Source organism: Salvelinus fontinalis, chromosome 27, assembly GCF_029448725.1.
Source record: "Salvelinus fontinalis isolate EN_2023a chromosome 27, ASM2944872v1, whole genome shotgun sequence".
Classification (NCBI taxonomy): Eukaryota; Metazoa; Chordata; class Actinopteri; order Salmoniformes; family Salmonidae; genus Salvelinus; species Salvelinus fontinalis.
In genome coordinates, this window is record NC_074691.1 from 37,532,225 (window position 1) to 37,558,266 (window position 26,042).

The 26,042-nt window shown below is 43.2% G+C and overlaps 1 protein-coding gene across 6 annotated transcripts in view; it reads left to right on the top strand.

Moving 5' to 3' along the window:
* Window positions 1-23,724, top strand: part of LOC129825522 (signal-induced proliferation-associated 1-like protein 1) — a 224,658-nt gene extending 200,934 nt beyond the window's left edge. Inside the window, exons 18-27 of one of the 6 annotated variants that reach the window (XR_008754897.1) lie at window positions 1,322-1,413; window positions 1,679-2,169; window positions 4,572-4,754; window positions 9,950-10,148; window positions 14,109-14,337; window positions 14,792-14,944; window positions 15,733-15,850; window positions 19,523-19,601; window positions 20,871-22,142; window positions 22,183-23,724. Coding sequence is in view for 1 of the 6 variants with exons in the window: in XM_055885681.1 (XP_055741656.1) it covers window positions 1,322-1,413; window positions 1,679-2,169; window positions 4,572-4,754; window positions 9,950-10,148; window positions 14,109-14,337; window positions 14,792-14,944; window positions 15,733-15,850; window positions 19,523-19,601; window positions 20,871-21,014 (1,688 nt within the window). In the remaining 5 variants the exon portion in view is untranslated. Of the gene's footprint in view, window positions 1-1,321; window positions 1,414-1,678; window positions 2,170-4,571; window positions 4,755-9,949; window positions 10,149-14,108; window positions 14,338-14,791; window positions 14,945-15,732; window positions 15,851-19,522; window positions 19,602-20,870 lie in introns of all 6 variants that reach the window. The other 5 variants (XR_008754900.1, XR_008754896.1, XR_008754899.1 and 2 more) reach the window with 5 other exon arrangements.
* Window positions 23,725-26,042: the final 2,318 nt, after the last annotated feature.

The following is a 26,042-nucleotide window of genomic DNA, read 5'->3' on the forward strand; positions in this document are numbered from 1 at the left end:
GTTCATCATCTCTCTACAGTCCTCTCTGTTTTCTACTGTTCATCATCTCTCTACAGTCCTCTCTGTTTTCTACTGTTCTTCATCATCTCTCTACAGTCCTCTCTGTTTTCTACTCTTCATCATCATCTCTCTACAGTCCTCTCTGTGTTCTACTCTTCATCATCTCTCTACAGTCCTCTCTGTTTTCTACTGTTCTTCATCATCTCTCTACAGTCCTCTCTGTTCTCTACTGTTCATCATCTCTCTACAGTCCTCTCTGTTTTCTACTGTTCTTCATCATCTCTCTACAGTCCTCTCTGTTTTCTACTGTTCATCATCTCTCTACAGTCCTCTCTGTTTTCTACTCTTCATCATCATCTCTCTACAGTCCTCTCTGTTTTCTACTGTTCTTCATCATCTCTCTACAGTCCTCTCTGTTTTCTACTGTTCATCATCTCTCTACAGTCCTCTCTGTTTTCTACTGTTCTTCATCATCTCTCTACAGTCCTCTCTGTTTTCTACTGTTCATCATCTCTCTACAGTCCCTCTCTGTTTTCTACTCTTCGTCATCTCTCTACAGTCCTCTCTGTTTTCTACTCTTCATCATCTCTCTACAGTCCTCTCTGTTTTCTACTCTTCATCATCTCTACAGTCCTCTCTGTTTTCTACTCTTCATCATCTCTCTACAGTCCTCTCTGTTTTCTACTCTTCATCATCTCTACAGTCCTCTCTGTTTTCTACTCTTCATCATCTCTCTACAGTCCTCTCTGTTTTCTACTCTTCATCATCTCTACAGTCCTCTCTGTTTTCTACTGTTCATCATCTCTCTACAGTCCTCTCTGTTTTCTACTCTTCATCGTCTCTACAGTCCTCTCTGTTTTCTACTCTTCATCATCTCTACAGTCCTCTCTGTTTTCTACTCTTCATCATCTCTCTACAGTCCTCTCTGTTTCTCTTGCACACACACACAAACCACCCCACATAGCCGTGTCTCTCCCCTGGGTTCGTTGCTCACTAATTGCCTGTTCTGTCTATTTCTGTGTGGCTGTTGTGTAACACCTGGCCAATTTACATTATATAGACTTGTTTATTTAAACACACACACACACACACACACACACACACACACACACACACACACACACACACACACACACACACAAACTGTAGACGACCACAGACAGGCACACACACTGTACGTATGGCTGTGGAAAAATTGTAGCTAGTTTTTCAAGATGAATGGCTCTAAGGACCCTGTACGGAAACCTGTGGGATAATATTGTGTGTGTGTGTGTGTGTGTGTGTGTGTGTGTGTGTGTGTGTGTGTGTGTGTGTGTTTTAGAAGCTCCTGTGTCTTGTCCTGGGTACACCGGCGCGCCACGCATCCAGAGGCAGGAGCAGGTCATCCACCACTCCCCCAAGAAGAGCTCCCAGGTCAGGCTTCCCCCTGCACCACACTCCCCTGTCCTCACCTGGACCAGGGTGGAGGACCAAACATACAGTACTTCTTAACCCAACCATTTGGGGTGCATCTCAATAGTCAGAAAAATTACTTTCTGTCCTCATCAACTCTACTTCATCTGCACTGACCTGAAGACAGGATCTCTTGTCCAGGTCTTTCAGACTATTCAGATGACTCCGTTATGTTGTATAAAACCCTCTGCTGTAGCTGACTCCTGTCTAACCCCCCCCCCACCAGCCTGAGGGTCCTTCACCCTCCCAGCCTGAGGGTCCCTACTCCAGCAGTAACACCCTGTCCAGCACGGCCTCGAGCGGGGGCCACAGCGACACCGACAAGTGGTTCGACCTGGGGGTCCCCGGGGGACCAGGAGAGGCCCCTGACTCTGAACCCAACGGCCTGGGAGGGGGGTGCCTCCAGGGGGCCTCGGCCGACAGCGGGATAGACACCTCATCCTATGGAGGAGGGGGTGGGGGCCACTCACACCCCCACCAGGAGAGTTCCAGTTCCCTCTTGGCTCCTGGGGGTAGAGAGGGGAGGGATAGAGCTCCGTCCCCCTGGCATAGCCCCACTGAGGGGTGCAGGAGGGTCCTGGAGAGGTCCTCCCCAGCCGCAGAGAGCTCACAACCCCCAGGGGAGAGGGGAGAAGGGAAGGCTAGGACTCCTCCTACACGCCTACTGGTTAGAGATGGCAGCTCCTACAGTCTGAGTGATGCAGGATCGCACTCCAGGTATGGATGGGTGGGTTGGACAAGGCAAACACACAGTAGACACACACACAGTAGACACACACACAGTAGACACACGCACAGTAGACACACGCACAGTAGACACACGCACAGTTGACACACACACACACACACGCACAGTAGACACACACACACACACACGCACAGTAGACACACACACACACACACAGTAGACATAAACACACACAGTAGACATAAACACACACAGTAGACATAAACACACACAGTAGACATAAACACACACAGTAGACATAAACACACACAGTAGACATAAACACACACAGTAGACATAAACACACATAGTAGACATAAACACACACAGTAGACACACACACACACAGTAGACGTAGACACACACACACACACACACACAGTAGACACACACACACACACAGCAGACACACACACACAGTAGACACACACAACCTCCATGGAGTCATGTGACCGTGACATTAGCTAGGTCCGTCGCCTCTCTTTCTAGGGAACCTTGAATGATATTTATTTCTGTCAAGCAGTAGAGCTGAAATGGATGAACAGTGTCGTCTGTCACTAAGGGAAACAGTATCGTCTGTCACGCAGGGAAACGGCGTCGTCTGTCACGCAGGGAAACAGTATCGTCTGTCACTAAGGGAAACAGTATCGTCTGTCACGCAGGGAAACATTATCATCTGTCACTAAGGGAAACAGTATCGTCTGTCACGCAGGGAAACGGCGTCGTCTGTCACGCAGGGAAACGGTGTCGTCTGTCACCAAGGGAAACGGCGTCGTCTGTCACCAAGGGAAACGGTGTCGTCTGTCACCAAGGGAAACGGTGTCGTCTGTCACCAAGGGAAACGGCGTCGTCTGTCACCAAGGGAAACGGCATCGTCTGTCACGCAGGGAAACGGCATCGTCTGTCACGCAGGGAAACGGCGTCGTCTGTCACGCAGGGAAACGGCGTCGTCTGTCACGCAGGGAAACGGCGTCGTCTGTCACGCAGGGAAACGGTGTCGTCTGTCACGCAGGGAAACGGTGTCGTCTGTCACGCAGGGAAACGGTGTCGTCTGTCACGCAGAGAAACGGTGTCGTCTGTCACGCAGGGAAACGGTGTCGTCTGTCACCAAGGGAAACGGCGTCGTCTGTCACCAAGGGAAACGGCGTCGTCTGTCACCAAGGGAAACGGCGTCGTCTGTCACCAAGGGAAACGGCGTCGTCTGTCACCAAGGGAAACGGCGTCGTCTGTCACCAAGGGAAACGGCGTCGTCTGTCACCAAGGGAAACGGCGTCGTCTGTCACCAAGGGAAACGGCGTCGTCTGTCACCAAGGGAAACGGCGTCGTCTGTCACCAAGGGAAACGGCGTCGTCTGTCACCAAGGGAAACGGCGTCGTCTGTCACCAAGGGAAACGGCGTCGTCTGTCACCAAGGGAAACGGCGTCGTCTGTCACCAAGGGAAACGGCGTCGTCTGTCACGCAGGGAAACGGCGTCGTCTGTCACGCAGGGAAACGGCGTCGTCTGTCACTAAGGGAAACGGCGTCGTCTGTCACTAAGGGAAACGGCGTCGTCTGTCACTAAGGGAAACGGCGTCGTCTGTCACTAAGGGAAACGGCGTCGTCTGTCACTAAGGGAAACGGCGTCGTCTGTCACTAAGGGAAACGGCGTCGTCTGTCACTAAGGGAAACGGCGTCGTCTGTCACTAAGGGAAACGGCGTCGTCTGTCACTAAGGGAAACGGCGTCGTCTGTCACTAAGGGAAACGGCGTCGTCTGTCACTAAGGGAAACGGCATCGTCTGTCACGCAGGGAAACGGCATCGTCTGTCACGCAGGGAAACGGCATCGTCTGTCACTAAGGGAAACGGCATCGTCTGTCACGCAGGGAAACGGCATCGTCTGTCACTAAGGGAAACGGCATCGTCTGTCACGCAGGGAAACGGCATCGTCTGTCACTAAGGGGGAAACAGTGTCAACGGTAGCACAATACAGTGGCCTTGGTTTGATATTTTGATACTGTAGCAGAACACACACACTTCCTGTTCCAGAAATAGAGTTTGTTTAACGCCAGTAGTCCATTCATGTCATCCTCTGCTCTGACGTTGTTAGGGAAACGACTATGTAACACTCTGTAATCTCTACTAGTCTACTGAGGAATCTACAGATCAGCCTTTCTAAAAATGGGTTTTTAGCTCGTAGTTTTTAGCTCAAAGTCTAGATTATGTTTTTAACTCATAGTTATTAGTTCAAAGTCTAGATTATGTCCATGCCAGAGATTATAGTATTTTGTCCCTCCATGGCCGCTAGTTGAATCTCCCTGCAGTGACCTTTCTCTCCTCTCCCCCTGTCCTCCTCCTCCCCTCCTCTCTCCTCCCTCTTTCTCCCTTCTGCCCCGCCCCCTGTCCTCCTCTCCAGTTCCAGAGGCCACTCCCCCCGTGAGGACTCGTCTTCCTCAGCCACCTCCCCTTGCTCCCAGACGTCGGTCTCTCCCGGCCCCAAGACCTTCTACCCCCGTCAGGGAGCCACCTCCAAGTACCTCATCGGCTGGAGGAAGCCAGGATCCACCATCAACTCTGTCGACTTCGGAGACAACCGCAAGTAAGACCAGGCGGAAGTGGCCTTGTACCTTAGAATAGATCCTCTTTCAATACTTTATCGCCACCTTGTGGCTAAATGGAATATTACATACAGTGAATATAAGACAACTACTGACATTATACAGTGAATATAGACAATTACTGCCATTATACAGTGAATATAGACCACTACTTACATTATGCAGTGAATATAGACAACTAATGACATTATACAGTGAATATAGACAACTACTGACATTATACAGTGAATATAAACAACTACTGACATTATACAGTGAATATAGACATTATACAGTGAATATAGACAACTACTGACATTATACAGTGAATATAAGACAACTACTGACATTATACAGTGAATATAGATAACTACTGACATTATACAGTGAATATAGACAACTACTGACATTATACAGTGAATATAGACAACTACTGACATTATACAGTGAATATAGACAACTACTGACATTATACAGTGAATATAAACAACTACTGACATTATACAGTGAATATAGACAACTACTGACATTATACAGTGAATATAGACAACTACTGACATTATACAGTGAATATAGACAACTACTGACATTATACAGTGAATATAGACATTATACAGTGAATATAGACAACTACTGACATTATACAGTGAATATAGACAACTACTGACATTATACAGTGAATATAAGACAACTACTGACATTATACAGTGAATATAGACAACTACTGACGTTATACAGTGAATATAGACATTATACAGTGAATATAGACAACTACTTACATTATACAGTGAATATAGACATTATACAGTGAATATAGACAACTACTTACATTATACAGTGAATATAGAAAACTACTGACATTATACAGTGAATATAAACAACTACTGATATTATACAGTGAATATAGACAACTACTGACATTATACAGTGAATATAGACAACTACTGACATTATACAGTGAATATAGACATTATACAGTGAATATAGACAACTACTGACATTATACAGTGAATATAGACAACTACTGACATTATACAGTGAATATAAGACAACTACTGACATTATACAGTGAATATAGACAACTACTGACGTTATACAGTGAATATAGACATTATACAGTGAATATAGACAACTACTTACATTATACAGTGAATATAGACATTATACAGTGAATATAGACAACTACTTACATTATACAGTGAATATAGAAAACTACTGACATTATACAGTGAATATAAACAACTACTGACATTATACAGTGAATATAGACAACTACTGACATTATACAGTGAATATAGACAACTACTGACATTATACAGTGAATATAGACATTATACAGTGAATATAAGACAACTACTGACATTATACAGTGAATATAGACATTATACAGTGAATATAGACAACTACTGACATTATACAGTGAATATAGACAACTACTGACATTATACAGTGAATATAGACATTATACAGTGAATATAGACAACTACTGACATTATACAGTGAATATAGACAACTACTGACATTATACAGTGAATATAAGACAACTACTGACATTATACAGTGAATATAGACAACTACTGACGTTATACAGTGAATATAGACATTATACAGTGAATATAGACAACTACTTACATTATACAGTGAATATAGACATTATACAGTGAATATAGACAACTACTTACATTATACAGTGAATATAGACATTATACAGTGAATATAGACAACTACTTACATTATACAGTGAATATAGACATTATACAGTGAATATAGACAACTACTGACATTATACAGTGAATATAGACAACTACTGACATTATACAGTGAATATAGACAACTACTGACATTATACAGTGAATATAGACAACTACTGACATTATACAGTGAATATAGACAACTACTGACATTATACAGTGAATATAAGACAACTACTGACATTATACAGTGAATATAGACATTATACAGTGAATATAGACAACTACTGACATTATACAGTGAATATAGACAATTACTGACATTATACAGTGAATATAGACATTATACAGTGAATATAGACAACTACTGACATTTTACAGTGAATATAAGACAACTACTGACATTTTACAGTGAATATAAGACAACTACTGACATTATACAGTGAATATAGACAACTACTGACATTATACAGTGAATATAGACAACTACTGACATTATACAGTGAATATAGACACCTACTGACATTATACAGTGAATATAGACAACTACTGACATTATACAGTGAATATAGACAACTAGTGACATTATACAGTGAATATAGATAACTACTGACATTATACAGTGAATATAGACAACTACTGACATTATACAGTGAATATAGACAACTACTGACATTATACAGTGAATATAGACATTATACAGTGAATATAGACAACTACTTACATTATACAGTGAATATAAGACAACTACTGACATTATACAGTGAATATAAACAACTACTGACATTATACAGTGAATATAAACAACTACTGACATTATACAGTGAATATAGACAACTACTGACATTATACAGTGAATATAGACAACTACTTACATTATACAGTGAATATAGACAACTACTGACATTATACAGTGAATATAGAAAACTACTGACATTATACAGTGAATATAGACAACTACTGACATTATACAGTGAATATAGACACCTACTGACATTATACAGTGAATATAGACAACTACTGACATTATACAGTGAATATAGACAACTAGTGACATTATACAGTGAATATAGATAACTACTGACATTATACAGTGAATATAGACAACTACTGACATTATACAGTGAATATAGACAACTACTGACATTATACAGTGAATATAGACATTATACAGTGAATATAGACAACTACTTACATTATACAGTGAATATAAGACAACTACTGACATTATACAGTGAATATAAACAACTACTGACATTATACAGTGAATATAGACAACTACTGACATTATACAGTGAATATAGACAACTACTTACATTATACAGTGAATATAGACAACTACTGACATTATACAGTGAATATAAACAACTACTGACATTATACAGTGAATATAGACAACTACTGACATTATACAGTGAATATAGACAACTACTGACATTATACAGTGAATATAGACATTATACAGTGAATATAAGACAACTACTGACATTATACAGTGAATATAGACATTATACAGTGAATATAGACAACTACTGACATTATACAGTGAATATAGACAACTACTGACATTATACAGTGAATATAGACATTATACAGTGAATATAGACAACTACTGACATTATACAGTGAATATAGACAACTACTGACATTATACAGTGAATATAAGACAACTACTGACATTATACAGTGAATATAGACAACTACTGACGTTATACAGTGAATATAGACATTATACAGTGAATATAGACAACTACTTACATTATACAGTGAATATAGACATTATACAGTTAATATAGACAACTACTTACATTATACAGTGAATATAGACATTATACAGTGAATATAGACAACTACTTACATTATACAGTGAATATAGACATTATACAGTGAATATAGACAACTACTGACATTATACAGTGAATATAGACAACTACTGACATTATACAGTGAATATAGACAACTACTGACATTATACAGTGAATATAGACAACTACTGACATTATACAGTGAATATAGACAACTACTGACATTATACAGTGAATATAAGACAACTACTGACATTATACAGTGAATATAGACATTATACAGTGAATATAGACAACTACTGACATTATACAGTGAATATAGACAATTACTGACATTATACAGTGAATATAGACATTATACAGTGAATATAGACAACTACTGACATTTTACAGTGAATATAAGACAACTACTGACATTTTACAGTGAATATAAGACAACTACTGACATTATACAGTGAATATAGACAACTACTGACATTATACAGTGAATATAGACAACTACTGACATTATACAGTGAATATAGACACCTACTGACATTATACAGTGAATATAGACAACTACTGACATTATACAGTGAATATAGACAACTAGTGACATTATACAGTGAATATAGATAACTACTGACATTATACAGTGAATATAGACAACTACTGACATTATACAGTGAATATAGACAACTACTGACATTATACAGTGAATATAGACATTATACAGTGAATATAGACAACTACTTACATTATACAGTGAATATAAGACAACTACTGACATTATACAGTGAATATAAACAACTACTGACATTATACAGTGAATATAGACAACTACTGACATTATACAGTGAATATAGACAACTACTTACATTATACAGTGAATATAGACAACTACTGACATTATACAGTGAATATAGAAAACTACTGACATTATACAGTGAATATAGACAACTACTGACATTATACAGTGAATATAGACATTATACAGTGAATATAGACAACTACTGACATTATACAGTGAATATAGACAACTACTGACATTATACAGTGAATATAGACAACTACTGACATTATACAGTGAATATAGACAACTACTGACATTATACAGTGAATATAAGACAACTACTGACATTATACAGTGAATATAGACAACTACTGACATTATACAGTGAATATAGACAACTACTGACATTATACAGTGAATATAGACAACTACTGACATTATACAGTGAATATAAGACAACTACTGACATTATACAGTGAATATAGACATTATACAGTGAATGTAGACAACTACTGACATTATACAGTGAATATAGACAACTACTGACATTATACAGTAAATATATAGACAACTACTTACATTATACAGTGAATATAAGACAACTAGTGACATTATACAGTGAATATAGATAACTACTGACATTATACAGTGAATATAGATAACTACTGACATTATACAGTGAATATAAGACAACTACTGATATTATACAGTTAATATAGACAACTACTGACATTATACAGTGAATTTTAGTGAGTTCATTTGCGTGATATTGGGCTTTATGTATGATCCGGTTTGTGTCTATAACTTGATTAAATGGCTTTCACTTGAATATCACAGCTAACAAAGTTACTGGACAGTCACATTGCTATGTCTTTTGCATGGCTGTATTATCTGACCCCTGACCCCTGCTTGTTATTGTGTGTCTCCAGGAAGTCTCCAGGGGAGGGAGGAAGTGGAGGAGAGGGGAGTGGCGGCGGAGGACGAGGGGGTCAGGATGGGGGTCACAGCAGACCCCATCACGCCCTCCAGCCACACCTCGCCCACGCTAAGACCACCGCGGAGGACGATATGAAGAGACTGAGTCCAGACAGCCCTCCCAAACACAGACGACACAAGGTCAAGGACAAGGTACAGGATATTAGTTTGTAACATTATGGTTGAATATTCCTTAATGGATTATCTTTCCTTCCCCCCCAACATACTGCAACCATACTCAAACTTTTAAAGACAGCGGAGCTACAACTTTTGATTGCAAATTAAAGTTACAGATTGCACTTTAAATCCATCATGTCATGACTTTAAATCCTCTATCATATCATAACTTTAATCCTCCATGTCATAACTTTAATCCTCCATCATGTCATAACTTTAATCCTCCATGTCATAACTTTAGTCATCCTCCATCATGTCATAACTTTAATCCTCCATCATGTCATAACTTTAATCGTCCATCATGTCATGACTTTAATCCTCCATCATGTCATGACTTTAATCCTCCATCATGTCATGACTTTAATCCTCATGTCATGACTTTAATCCTCCATCATGTCATGACTTTAATCCTCTAGTCATGACTTTAATCCTCCATCATGTCATGACTTTAATCCTCCATCATGTCATAACTTTAATCATCCATCATGTCATAACTTTAATCCTCCATCATGTCATAACTTTAATCCTCCATCATGTCATAACTTTAATCCTCCATGTCATAACTTTAATCCTCCATCATGTCATAACTTTAATCGTCCATCATGTCGTGACTTTAATCGTCCATCATGTCATGACTTTAATCCTCCATCATGTCATGACTTTAATCCTCCATCATGTCATGACTTTAATCCTCATGTCATGACTTTAATCCTCCATCATGTCATAACTTTAATCCTCCATCATGTTATGACTTTAATCCTCATGTCATGACTTTAATCCTCCATCATGTCATGACTTTAATCCTCATGTCATGACTTTAATCCTCCATCATGTCATGACTTTAATCCTCCATCATGTCATAACTTTAATCCTCCATCATGTCATAAATTTAATCCTCCATCATGTCATGACTTTAATCCTCATGTCATGACTTTAATCCTCCATCATGTCATGACTTTAATCCTCCATCATGTCATAACTTTAATCCTCCATCATGTCATAACTTTAATCCTCCATCATGTCATAACTTTAATCCTCCATCATGTCATAACTTTAATCCTCCATCATGTCGTAACTTTAATCCTCCATCATGTCGTAACTTTAATCCTCATGTCATGACTTTAATCGTTCATCATGTCATGACTTTAATCCTCCATGTCATGACTTTAATCCTCCATGTCATGACTTTAATCATCATGTCATGACTTTAATCATCATGTCATGACTTTAATCATCATGTCATGACTTTAATCATCATGTCCTGTCTTTAATCCTCCATCATGTCATAACTTTAATCATCATGTCATAACGTTAATCATCATGGCATAACTTTAATCCTCCATGTCATAACTTTAATCCTCCTTGTCATAACTTTAATCCTCCATCATGTCATGACTTTAATCCTCCATCATGTCATGACTTTAATCCTCCATCATGTCATGACTTTAATCCTCATGTCATGACTTTAATCCTCATGTCATGACTTTAATCCTCATGTCATGACTTTAATCCTCCATCATGTCATAAATTTAATCATCCATCATGTCATAACTTTAATCCTCCATCATGTCGTAACTTTAATCCTCCATCATGTTGTAACTTTAATCATCATGTCATGACTTTAATCCTCATGTCATGACTTTAATCCTCATGTCGTAACTTTAATCCTCATGTCATAACTTTAATCCTCATGTCGTAACTTTAATCCTCATGTCATAACTTTAATCCTCATGTCATAACTTTAATCCTCCACCATGTCGTAACTTTAATCCTCCATCATGTCGTAACTTTAATCCTCCATCATGTCATAACTTTAATCCTCATGTCATGACTTTAATCATCATGTCATGACTTTAATCCTCCATGTCATGACTTTAATCATCATGTCATAACGTTAATCATCATGGCATAACGTTAATCTTCCATCATGTCATGACTTTAATCCTCCATGTCATGACTTTAATCCTCCATCATGTCATGAATTTAATCCTCCATCATGTCATGACTTTAATCCTCCATCATGTCATGACTTTAATCCTCCATCATGTCATGACTTTAATCCTCCATGTCATAACTTTAATCCTCCATGTCATAACTTTAATCCTCCATCATGTCGTAACTTTAATCATCATGTCGTGACTTTAATCCTCATGTCGTGACTTTAATCCTCATGTCGTAACTTTAATCCTCATGTCATAACTTTAATCCTCATGTCATAACTTTAATCCTCCATGTCATGACTTTAATCCTCCATCATGTCATGACTTTAATCCTCCATCATGTCATAACGTTAATCATCATGGCATAACGTTAATCATCATGGCATAACGTTAATCCTCCATCATGTCATAACGTTAATCCTCCATCATGTCATAACTTTAATCCTCCATCATGTCATGACTTTAATCCTCCATCATGTCATGACTTTAATCCTCCATCATGGCATAACGTTAATCATGGCATAACGTTAATCCTCCATCATGTCGTAACTTTAATCCTCCATCATGTCGTAACTTTAATCATAACTTTAATCCTCCATGTCATAACTTTAATCCTCCATCATGTCGTAACTTTAATCATCATGTCGTGACTTTAATCCTCATGTCGTGACTTTAATCCTCATGTCGTAACTTTAATCCTCATGTCATAACTTTAATCCTCATGTCATAACTTTAATCCTCCATGTCATGACTTTAATCCTCCATCATGTCATGACTTTAATCCTCCATCATGTCATGACTTTAATCCTCCATCATGTCATAACGTTAATCATCATGGCATAACGTTAATCATCATGGCATAACGTTAATCCTCCATCATGTCATAACGTTAATCCTCCATCATGTCATAACTTTAATCCTCCATCATGTCATGACTTTAATCCTCCATCATGTCATGACTTTAATCCTCCATCATGGCATAACGTTAATCATGGCATAACGTTAATCCTCCATCATGTCATAACTTTAATCCTCCATCATGTCATAACTTTAATCCTCCATCATGTCATAACTTTAATCCTCCATCATGTCATAACTTTAATCCTCCATCATGTCATAACTTTAATCCTCCATCATGTCATAACTTTAATCCTCCATCATGTCATAACTTTAATCCTCCATCATGTCATAACTTTAATCCTCCATTGTCACGAACCGGCTCAAAGCCCGTAACAAAAGGGAGACACGTGGAGATAAGAAGTAACAAAATATATATTTATTTAAATAAAGAAACTATGTATAATATACAATGGTGTGTGTAATCAGTAATCAGTAGTGTAAGTGAATGTTTTGCATGGATGAATGTGATAATGCAAGGTGTTGAAAGATGCTAAAACAAACAACCAAAAAGCACAACCAAACGCAACAAAATCTATCAAAGTGTCTGTATGGAGAGAGTCTCCTTGATGAATGGGGAAGTGGTGATTTTATCCTGGGAGAGTGGGCCCAGGTGTTCCCCATGTAGCTGACGACCCTCCCAACTCCGCCCACCGGCATCCTAATAGGGAAACAAGAGCAAGGAGAGAGAGAAAACGGTAGACAGAATGGGAGGGTCGTCACATCCATCATGTCATAACTTTAATCCTCCATCATGTCATAACTTTAATCCTCCATCATGTCATAACTTTAATCCTCCATCATGTCGTAACTTAAATCCTCCATCATGTCGTAACTTTAATCATCATGTCATGACTCTCTCTCTCTCTCTCTCTCTCTCTCTCTCTCTCTCTCTCTCTCTCTCTCTCTCTCTCTCTCTCTCTCTCTCTCTCTCTCTCTCTCTCTCTCTCTCTCTCTCTCTCTCTCTCTCTCTCTCTCTCTCTTCTCTCTCTCTCTCTCTCTCTCTCTCTCTCTCTCTCTCTCTCTCTCTCTCTCTCTCTCTCTCTCTCTCTCTCTCTCTCTCTCTCTCTCTCTCTCTCTCTCTCTCTCTCCCCTCCAGTCCTCATCCTCAGGCCAGCCCCCTACCCGTCCGTCTCTCCACCGCACCCTGTCTGATGAGAGTATCTACCGGGGCCAGCGTGTCCCCTCTCTGAGGCTGGGTGACCTAGAACCAGACCCCACCCTGGGTAGTGACGTGTTATTCAGCTGCTCCACGTTGCCACGCTCTCCCACCACCCGCGGGGTGCCCCTCAGACGACCCTCGTACAAACTGGGGATCAAACTACACGGTGAGAGGAGCCGTATTGACACAGGGCTGGGGAATGTGGTACAGACAGCTTGAGACAGTTCAACACGTTGGTGATGAGGTGGATCTGGGGGGGATAAAGGCTGTTCTCCCTCTTCTGGTAGAAAGTGTATTGATCTACATTTTGGTAAAAAGATTCATTACATTTATTATCAAGAACAATGGTCTGCTGTAGTTTATTTTTCAATGAGAACTGATGGAATTCAGTCTGTCTTCTTCTAGGAATGTCCTCCTGTCCTCTACAAGTGATCTGTCTGTCTGTCTTCTAGGAATGTCCACAGTCCTAATCGGTCCTCCTGTCCTCTACAAGTGATCTGTCTGTCTGTCTTCTAGGAATGTCCACAGTCCTAATCGGTCCTCCTGTCCTCTACAAGTGATCTGTCTGTCTTCTAGGAATGTCCACAGTCCTAATCGGTCCTCCTGTCTTCTCATTACAGGGGATCTGTCTGCGTCTGACACGTCATTGGCTGAGATGGTTGAGCGACAGCGCCACCCCCTTCCCCAGGAGCTGATGCCCCTCCCCCCTTCTGAGAGCAGGGACAGCCCCCTGGACTGGACCCACCTGGTGGATGTGGCCAATACCTTCGAAAGTAAGAGTTGTGTGTGTGTGTCTGGACTCACCTGGTGCATGTGGTCAATACCTGCAAAGTAAGAGTGGTGTGTGTGGTGTGTGTGTCTGGACTCACCTGGTGCATGTGGTCAATACCTGCAAAGTAAGAGTGGTGTGTGTGGTGTGTGTGTCTGGACTCACCTGGTGCATGTGGTCAATACCTGCAAAAGGAAGAGACAGGGAATGACTGTATACTATGAACACTACATAGTAATGATGTGTCTCCCTTGACAACAGGTACTACTACAATTTGTCTCAACCTTATCTTTAATCACATTCTCTTTCTCTTCCTCTCTCACGTTTTCCTCTGACAATCCTATCTCTCTCTTCCTCTTATTTACTCTACCTCCTTCCCTCCCCCTTCCTCCCCCATTCCCTTCCCCTTCCTCCCCCTCCTTCCTCCCCCTCTTTCCTCCCCCTCCTTCCTCCCCCTCTTTCCTCCCTTCCTCCCCCCCTTTCCTCCCCCCTTCCTCCGCCTCCTTCCTCCCCCTCTTTCCTTACCTTCCCTCCCTCCCTCCCTCCCTCTCCTTCCTTCCCTCCCTCCCTCCCTCCCTCTCCTTCCTTCCTTCCTTCCGTCTCCTTCCCTCCCTTCCTTACCTTCCCTCCTTCCCCCCCTCCCTCTCCTTCCTTCCTTCCTTCCTTCCTTCCTTCCTTCCTTCCTTCCTTCCTTCCGTCTCCTTCCCTCCCTCCCTCCCCCTCATTCCATCCTTCTCTCCCTCTCTCTTCCTCCTCCTATCCCTCTGCCTCCCTCCTTCCCTCCCCCTCCAGTCCAGAGAGGGTTTGTGTTCAGTGATTCTAACCACAGAGGTAGTGGAGCCTCCAGCCCTCACCAGTCACAGCCCAGCCTGGACCTCCAGCCTGCTCCTCTGTCCAGACCTTCATCGAGGTAACCCTCACCACACAGCCTGGACATCCAGCCTGCCCTCAAAGCTCATCACTAAGCTAAGGACCCTGGGACTAAACACCTCCCTCTGCAACTGGATCGGGCCACCCCCAGGTAGTAAGGGTAGGCAACAACACATCTGCCACGCTGGTCCTCAACACGTGGGCCCCTCAGGGGTGCACGAGTCCAACACCATCATTGCCTGATCACCAACAATGTTGAGACAGCCTATAGGGAGGAGGTCAGAGACCTGGCAGTGTGGTACCAGTAGAACAACCTCTCCCTCAATGTGATCAAAGACAAAGGAGATGATTGTGGACTACAGGAAAAAGAGGACCGAGCACGCCCCCATTCTCATCGACGGGGTTGTGGAACAGTAGTAGAACAGGTTGTTGAACAGTAGTAGAACCTGTAGTGGAACAGGTTGTGGAACCTGTAGTGGAACAGGTTGTGGAACCTGTAGTGGAACAGGTTGTGGAACCTGTAGTGGAACAGGTTGTGGAACAGTAGTAGAACCTGTAGTGGAACAGGTTGTGGAACCTGCAGCGGAACAGGTTGTGGAACCTGTAGTGGAACAGGGAACCTGTAGTGGAACAGGGAACCTGTAGTGGAACAGGGAACCTGTAGTGGAACAGGTTGTGGAACAGTAGTAGAACAGGTTGTGGAACAGTAGTAGAACAGGTTGTGGAACAGTAGTAGAACAGGTTGTGGAACCTGTAGTGGAACAGGTTGTGGAACCTGTAGTGGAACAGGTTGTGGAACCTGTAGTGGAACAGGTTGTGGAACCTGTAGTGGAACAGGTTGTGGAACCTGTAGTGGAACAGGTTGTGGAACCTGTAGTGGAACAGGTTGTGGAACAGGTTGTGGAACCTGTTATGGAACAGGTTGTGGAACCTGTAGTGGAACAGGTTGTGGAACCTGTAGTGGAACAGGTTGTGGAACCTGTAGTGGAACAGGTTGTGGAACCTGTAGTGGAACAGGTTGTGGAACCTGTAGTGGAACAGGTTGTGGAACCTGTAGTAGAACAGGTTGTGGAACCTGTAGTAGAACAGGTTGTGGAACCTGTAGTGGAAAAGGTTGTGGAACCTGTAGTGGAACAGGTTGTGGAACAGGTTGTGGAACCTGTAGTGGAGCAGGTTGAGAGCTTCAAGTTCCTTGGTGTCCACATCACCAACAAACTAGCATGGTCCAACACACCAAGACAGTCGTGAAGAGGGCAAGGGAAAGGGGGGTACCTAGTCAGTTGTACAACTGAATGCATTCAACTGAAGTGTGTCTTCTGCATTTCACCCAACCCCTCTGAAGAGGACACGACAACGTCTATTCAGGAGACTGAAAAGATTTGGTATGTGTGCTCAGATCCTCAAAAAGTTCTACAGCTGCACCATCGAGAGCATACTGACCGGTTGCATCACCGCCTGGTATGGCAACTGCTCGGCCTCCGACCGCAAGGCGCTACAGAGGGTAGTGCGTACGGCCCAGTACATCACTGGGGCCAAGCTTCCTACCATCCAGGAGCTCTATACCAGGCGGTGTCAGAGGAAGGCCCTAAAAATTGCCAAAGAATCCAGCCACTCTAGTTACAGACTGTTTTCTCTGCTACCGCACGGCACGCGGGACCGGAATGCTAAGTCTAGGTCCAAAAGGCTTCTTAACAGCTTCTACCCCCAAACCATAAGACTCCTGAACAGATGGCTACCAAGACGATTTGCATTTAACCCCCACCCCCCCCTTCCGCGTTTTTTTTTTACGCTGCTGCTACTTGCTGTTTATTATCAATGCAATGTCACTTTACACCGACCTACATGTACAAATTACCTCAATTACTTCGACTAACCTGTACCCCACACATTGACTCGGTACCGGTACCCCCTGTATATAGCCTCCACATTGACTCGGTACCGGTACCCCCTGTATATAGCCTCCACATTGACTCGGTACCGGTACCCCCTGTATATAGCCTCCACATTGACTCGGTACCCCCTCTATATATCCTCGTTATTGTTATTTTATTGTGTTATTTTTTTTGTTTTACTCTAGTTTATTTAGTAAATATTTTCTTAACTCTTGTTTTTATTAAAACTGTGTTGTTGGTTAAAGGTTTGTCAGTAAGCATTTCACACGCGCTTGTGACTAACTACATTTAATATGTTACGAATATGTAAGTGCTTCACATCAATCTCTTTAAATAAATATCCAATATAGGTGACGCGTTAGGTGACGCTTTAGGTGAAGCGTTAGGTGACGCGTTAGGTGACACGTTAGGTGACGCGTTAGGTGAAACGTTAGGTGAAACGTTAGGTGAAACGTTAGGTGACACGTTAGGTGAAACGTTAGGTGAAACGTTAGGTGACACGTTAGGTGAAACGTTAGGTGACACGTTAGGTGAAACGTTAGGTGACACGTTAGGTGAAACGTTAGGTGAAGCGTTAGGTGACGCGTTAGGTGACGCGTTAGGTGAAACGTTAGGTGACACGTTAGGTGAAACGTTAGGTGACACGTTAGGTGAAACGTTAGGTGACACGTTAGGTGACACGTTAGGTGAAACGTTAGGTGACACGTTAGGTGAAACGTTAGGTGAAGCGTTAGGTGAAGCGTTAGGTGACGCGTTAGGTGACGCGTTAGGTGACGCGTTAGGTGACGCGTTAGGTGAATTGTTAGGTGAAGCGTTAGGTGAAGCGTTAGGTGAAGCGTTAGGTGAAGCGTTAGGTGAAACGTTAGGTGAAACGTTAGGTGAAGCGTTAGGTGAAGCGTTAGGTGACGCGTTAGGTGACGCGTTAGGTGACGCGTTAGGTGACGCGTTAGGTGACGCGTTAGGTGACAGGTTAGGTGACGCGTTAGGTGAAGCGTTAGGTGACGCGTTAGGTGAAGCGTTAGGTGACGCGTTAGGTGACAGGTTAGGTGACGCGTTAGGTGAAACGTTAGGTGAATCGTTAGGTGAAGCGTTAGGTGACGCGTTAGGTGACGCGTTAGGTGACGCGTTAGGTGAAGCGTTAGGTGAAGCGTTAGGTGACGCGTTAGGTGACGCGTTAGGTGAAGCGTTAGGTGACGCGTTAGGTGAAGCGTTAGGTGACGCGTTAGGTGAAACGTTAGGTGAAACGTTAGGTGAAGCGTTAGGTGACGCGTTAGGTGACAGGTTAGGTGACGCGTTAGGTGAAACGTTAGGTGAAGCGTTAGGTGAAGCGTTAGGTGAAGCGTTAGGTGACGCGTTAGGTGACGCGTTAGGTGACGCGTTAGGTGAAACGTTAGGTGAAACGTTAGGTGAAACGTTAGGTGAAGCGTTAGGTGACGCGTTAGGTGACGCGTTAGGTGACGCGTTAGGTGAAACGTTAGGTGAAGCGTTAGGTGAAGCGTTAGGTGACGCGTTAGGTGACGCGTTAGGTGACGCGTTAGGTGACGCGTTAGTTGACGCGTTAGGTGACGCGTTAGGTGAAACGTTAGGTGAAACGTTAGGTGAAGCGTTAGGTGAAGCGTTAGGTGACGCGTTAGGTGAAACGTTAGGTGAGGCGTTAGGTGACGCGTTAGGTGACGCGTTAGGTGACGCGTTAGGTGAAGCGTTAGGTGAAGCGTTAGGTGACGCGTTAGGTGACGCGTTAGGTGACGCGTTAGGTGAAACGTTAGGTGAAACATTAGGTTTGTGTGTTTAAATGTATGTTTAACTCTCTGCCTCTCCAGTGAGGGTCCAGCAGGTCTGGAGAGGAATGTGACCAAGCTGGAAGCCGTGGTCAAGATGCTACAGGATGACCTGAAGAAGGTAACACACACACACACACACACACACAATATGTCTCATCTCATAATTTCAGCAAATTGATGTGGAAAAATGGACGCCAATAACCACACAAATCAATACATGCACTTAGCTTCGCAACTAACCATCAAAACAACAATACTCATACTAATGGACTACACACACACACACACACACACACCACACACACACACACAAACTTCTGCTCAACCCATTGTCCCTTCTGAGAGACGTTGGGCTTTATCTGCCTCTGCTCTGTAGAAGGTTGGTAGACGATTGGCTGTTTACTTAAAGCTACTTACTGTTAACACATTTTTAATTCCTTTTGATTTATTTTTGATTTAACCTTTATTTAACGAGGCAAGTCAATTAAGAAGAAATTATTGTTTCCAATGACGGCCAAACCCTAACCCGGACCACGCTGGGCTAATTGTGCGCCGCCTTATGGGACTCCCAATCACGGCCGGTTGTGATACAGCCTGCAATCGAACCGGGGTCTGTAGTGATGCCTCTAGCACTGAGATGCAGTGCCTTAGACCGCTGCACCACTCGGGAGCCTATATAGAGTTATCATCCCTAGCAGTGTTATAGTTACCGTCTGTTATATAGAGTTATCATCCCTAGCAGTGTTATAGTTACCGTCTGTTATATGGAGTTATCATCCCTAGCAGTGTTATAGTTACCGTCTGTTATATAGAGTTATCATCCCTAGCAGTGTTATAGTTACCGTCTGTTATATGGAGTTATCATCCCTAGCAGTGTTATAGTTACCGTCTGTTATATAGAGTTATCATCCCTAGCAGTGTTATAGTTACCGTCTGTTATATAGAGTTATCATCCCTAGCAGTGTTATAGTTACCGTCTGTTATATGGAGTTATCATCCCTAGCAGTGTTATAGTTACCGATTTCTCTCGCTCTCTCCCTCCTTCTCTCGCTCTCTCCCTCGCTTTATCCCTCTCTCCCTCCTTCTCTCGCTCTCTCCCTCGCTTTATCCCTCTCTCCCTCATTCTCTCCCTCTCTCCCTCCTTCTCTCCCTCGCTCTCTCCCTCCTTCTCGCCCTCGCTCTCGTGCTCTCTCCCTCCTCTCGCTCTCTCCCTTTTTCTCTCCCTCCTTCTCGTCCCCTTTTAACTCTTTCTTTCTCCCTTCATCTCGATCTTTCTTTTTTGCTCTCTGTCCGCCCTTGCCCTCTCTCTCTCCCTCTGTCCCCCTCCTTTCTCTCTCATCTTTACCCTAAACACCCACTTATCCCTCCCTCTCCCTCCCTCTTGTAGGAGCGTGAGGAGAAGCAGCGTCTCCATCTGCAGATCAAAAGGCTCTGGGAGGATAACCAGCGGCTGCAGGAGGAGTCCCAGAGCTCTGCTGCCAAACTCAAAAAGTTCACAGAGTGGGTCTTCAACACCATCGACATGAACTGAGAGACAGAGGAGGAGGAGAGGGTGATGATGAGGAGGAGGGTTCTACCACATTGACCAGAAGAGGAGGGGGAGGAAAATGAGAAAGGAGAAGAGTAACTGGAAAGAGAGAGGACCAGTATCAACCCCAAAAACATTCCCCTTCTCCCTTGCACAAACTGAAGTACTGATTCCACTCTCCATGCCTCTTCCTTGTCCCCGGAAGTTTTTATTTCACTCTCTGAAGTTCCTCTCTCAACTACCCACTGAAACTCAGGATTAGCTAGAAGGACAGTCTTATTTTGTTAAATAATGAAGGATTACTTTCATACTGTGGGATTTGAAGGGGAGCTGTGTGTGTGTGTAATTGTGATGGGCTCTCGGTACTGCCAAGAAATACTGGAGCTCAGAAGACTAGAGCATTGTCCTCCTCTCCTCCCCCACTGTCTGAGCTGACTTCACTCTGGGGGTGGTAGGAAGACTCAGACATAAAGAGAGACTTGTGTTTTACCCCAATAGCCAGCCTCTCAGTGGCTGTACAGTACATCTCTTCAGCTAAGGCTTCAAAGCACATAAGAGCACAGAGTAACTGTAACAGCGTAACTGTAACTGCCCCATGTGGAAACCGTGGAATCTCATCTCATTTCCCTGTCTCCACTTTTCCTCCTCTGCAAATCTGACTTGTCTGATGCTACCTCTGTCTACACTACCCCAACAAACAGGTAGACAGATGGACCGAGGGAAGAGGCAGACCGAGGGAAGAGGAAGACAGGTAGACAGACAGGCAGACAGGTAGACAGACAGGCAGACAGGTAGGCAGACAGACAGGCAGACAGGTAGGCAGACAGGTAGACAGACAGGCAGGTAGACAGGCAAACAGGTAGACAGGCAAACAGGTAGACAGACAGGCAGACAGGTAGACAGACAGGCAGACAGGTAGGCAGACAGGTAGACAGACAGGCAGGTAGACAGGCAAACAGGTAGACAGGCAGGTGGACAGGCAAACAGGCAAACAGGTAGACAGACAGGCAAACAGGTAGACAGACAGGCAAACAGGTAGACAGACAGGCAAACAGGTAGACAGACAGGCAAACAGGTAGACAGACAGGCAAACAGGTAGACAGACAGGCAAACAGGTAGACAGGCAGACAGGTAGACAGACAGGCAAACAGGTAGACAGACAGGTAGACAGGCAGACAGACAGGTAGACCGAGGGAAGAGGCAGACAGGTAGACAGACAGGCAAACAGGTAGACAGACAGGTAGACAGGCATGCAGACAGGTAGACAGGCATTCAGGCATGTAGACAGGCAGACAGGTAAACAGGTAGACAGGCAGGTAGACAGATGGACTGAGGTATGAGGCAGACAGGTAGACAGCGGGAGGGAAAAGACAGACAGCCCTGTGTTGCCAGCTGGTTTTCTGTGCATTCATATTCCTCAATCTACAGGGAACACAGATCTGTATGTCTGTAGGAACAAACACCTAGAGAGAATGAACACCTGTCCGTATCTCTCCTGTACATATCAACTAGCTCTCTGTGGTTTACTGTACAGTCTGCATTCAGACCATCAACACGTTGTACTGGTTTGGACCGGGCCATTGAGAGGTACATGGACTCACTGGGCTACATCTGAAGGAGAACTTAACACGAGGCAGGGTGGTTTTGGTTGACAGACATTCCTCTATACTTCTCCCGTAGTGCCCCTTACTAGTCTGGTTGGCCTGTAGTGTGTCACGACCAAGCCTATATAGCTGACATACACAAGGCTACCATACACACACTCTTACACCACAACCATACACACACTCTTACCCCACAACCATACACACACTCTTACTCCACAACCATACACACACTCTTACTCCACAACCATACACACCCTCTTACTCCACAACCATACACACACTCTTACTCCACAACCATACACACACTCTTACCCCACAACCATACACACACTCTTACCCCACAACCATACACACACTCTTACCCCACAACCACGCCTCCACTGAAACTTCTGCCATTTTGAATCCTACAACTAATTACAGATGCTTGTGACACTTTGACCAAACCGGACAGCAAAACTTCATTCCAGCACCGCTTCAAAACAAAAAAGCTATCATTATCAAGGACTCCATGATCACATGACATGGGTGAAATCAGGAGCATATTGGTGATTAGGACTGTGTGGGTCTTAAAAGCAATAGCAAGGAGGACAACCAAACTCCCTATTCGTCTCAGTGGAAAGATCTGAATTCAGACATGGGGACCGTAAGGTTTGAGGCGGCCATCTTAAAGGAAAATTCCACCCAAAATGCAGCTTCATAAAATGCATCATGACGGCTGTATTTCTTTATTTTGCTAAATTTCTATATCTTGGAAAACTTGATTGCTGACATGCAAAAGATTTTGGGAATGTATCAACAGTGGACTAATGAAACAAATACCGCAAGAGTTTTTTTGGGGGTGGAATTTTCCTTTAACTTTTCTAAAAGCAATGGGACGTCCTCTGCCTTTGGTAACTATGCGCTGAAGAGAAGGAGAGAAATGAAGGAAGACAGATGTCTTTTCTTTCACCCCACCATCTCAAGGAATGTTAATTCTGTTAAAACTTTTAAAATTCCTGATCGACGAATCATTTTAATCGGGGGGAGGGGGGACATTTTCGGATGTATTTATGTCTTTGTACATTATAAAATGAATAAATAAGTTGTTTTTGTTGCGTACAGTGTAACTGAAGTTGTCAGAGTTTTAGTTTTCTCTTGAAAAATGTCATTATTTTATGATTTAAAATGGATTCAAATTATTTCCATTCTTGCTATTAAAGCCTGATATTATGGTTTCTACTAGCTCTGGTCCATGGCATTACTGCATTTTCCTCCACACCCATTAGTGGAGAAACACGTACTTACACCCTGGACCAGAGCTAGCTTTCTATGTTATTAATATCTTGTTTCGTAGGTGCCAGAGCCTGTTGTTGTGTACAGGACCATCCAGTGATGAAAAGTGGATCTGGCACAACTTAAATCAATGTGCAGCCATGATCCATCCACTGTGTTGAAATGCTCTCTCTCTCTGTCTCTCTCTCTCTCTCTCTCTGTCTCTCTCTCTCTCTTTCTCTCTCTCTCTCTCTCTCTCTCTCTCTCTCTCTCTCTCTCTCTCTCTCTCTGTCTCTGTCTCTCTCTCTCTCTCTCTCTCTGTCTCTGTCTCTCTCTCTCTCTCTCTCTGTCTCTCTCTCTCTCTTTCTCTCTCTGTCTCTCTCTCTCTCTCTCTCTCTCTCTCTCTGTCTCTCTCTCTCTCTCTCTCTCTCTCTGTCTCTCTCTCTCTCTCTCTCTGTCTCTCTCTCTCTCTGTCTCTCTCTCTCTCTGTCTCTCTCTCTCTCTCTCTCTCTGTCTCTCTCTCTCTCTCTCTCTCTCTCTCTCTCTCTCTCTCTCTCTCTCTCTCTCTCTGTCTCTCTCTCTCTCTTTCTCTCTCTGTCTCTCTCTCTCTCTGTCTCTCTCTCTCTCTGTCTCTCTCTCTCTCTCTCTCTGTGTCTCTCTCTCTCTCTCTGTCTCTCTCTCTCTCTCTCTCTCTCTCTCTCTGTGTCTCTCTCTCTCTCTCTGTGTCTCTCTTTCAATTCAATTCAATTTGCTTTATTGGCATGACGTAACAGTGTACATATTGCCAAAGCTTATTTACAATATAAAAATGAGAATCAAAATGGTCAACGGGACAACAGTAACAACAATAACCAAGGGTCAAAATAACCATACATTCAACAATAACAATAAGCATACAGTAGAGGACATGTGCAGGTTGATTGGTCTGTCAGACACTGTCCCTCAACTTATGGGAGGCAGCAATGTAGTGCGCTGCCAACCCACAGCTCTCTGCGTCCTCCCCCAACAGGACGGGTAGCCTATCCTCATCAGAGAGGTCTTTGAAACCTTGAATAAGAGTTTCAAATTTGGGGAAATGACACTCTCTAATTGTTTTATATTTTTGACATTTTGTCAGGAAATGCAGCTCCATCTCAGGTTCTGCTATTGTGCAGTGGTTGCACAGCCTTTCCTCTACAGTATCTCTGTCTCTCTCTCTCTGTCTCTCTGTCTCTCGCTCGCTCTCTCTCGCTCTCTGTCTCTCTGTCTCTCGCTCGCTCTCTCTCGCTCTCTCTCTCGCGCTCGCTCTCTCGCTTGCTCTCTCGCTCTCTCTCTCGCGCTCGCTCTCTCTCTCTCTCGCTCTCTCGTGCTTCAACCTTGTGAAGCTACTCTGATTGCAGTACAGTTTAACATGTCCAGGTGTTTAGATTTGAATCAATGAATCATTTCAATCTGTTCCTGTGGAGTTTGTTTTCTTTAATCCACTGATATGGAGTCATAACCTGTGATCCTGGCTTATAGCTCAACTCCTACGGTCACAGTTGGCAAGACAGCACAAACAGATCTGGTACGAGACTAGGGAAGCAAGGATATGCCCTTTTTGAATAACAGCGACCTGTAAAACGAATAAAATGGACGGCTTCTTATGTAAGGTGAGCGATTACCTGGTAACAGACACACCAACCTGTCACGTTTCTTTAGAGCTGCTGCTAGACCAGTGTGTTATAATGAAGGAACACTATCTCTCCACCTGCGTACAGACACTATCTCTCCACCTCCGTACAGACTCTGTTATAATGAAGGAACACTATCTCTCCACCTCCGTACAGACTCTGTTATAATGAAGGAACACTATCTCTCCACCTCCGTACGGACTCTGTTATAATGAAGGAACACTATCTCTCCACCTCCGGACAGTAACTATCTCTCCACCTCCGTACAGACACTATCCACCTCCGTACAGACTCTGTTATAATGAAGGAACACTATCTCTCCACCTCCGTACAGACTGTTATAATGAAGGAACACTATCTCTCCGCCTCCGTACAGACACTATCCACCTCCGTACAGACTCTGTTATAATGAAGGAACACTATCTCTCCACCTCCGGACAGTAACTATCTCTCCACCTCCGTACAGACTCTGTTATAATGAAGGAACACTATCTCTCCACCTCCGTACAGACTCTGTTATA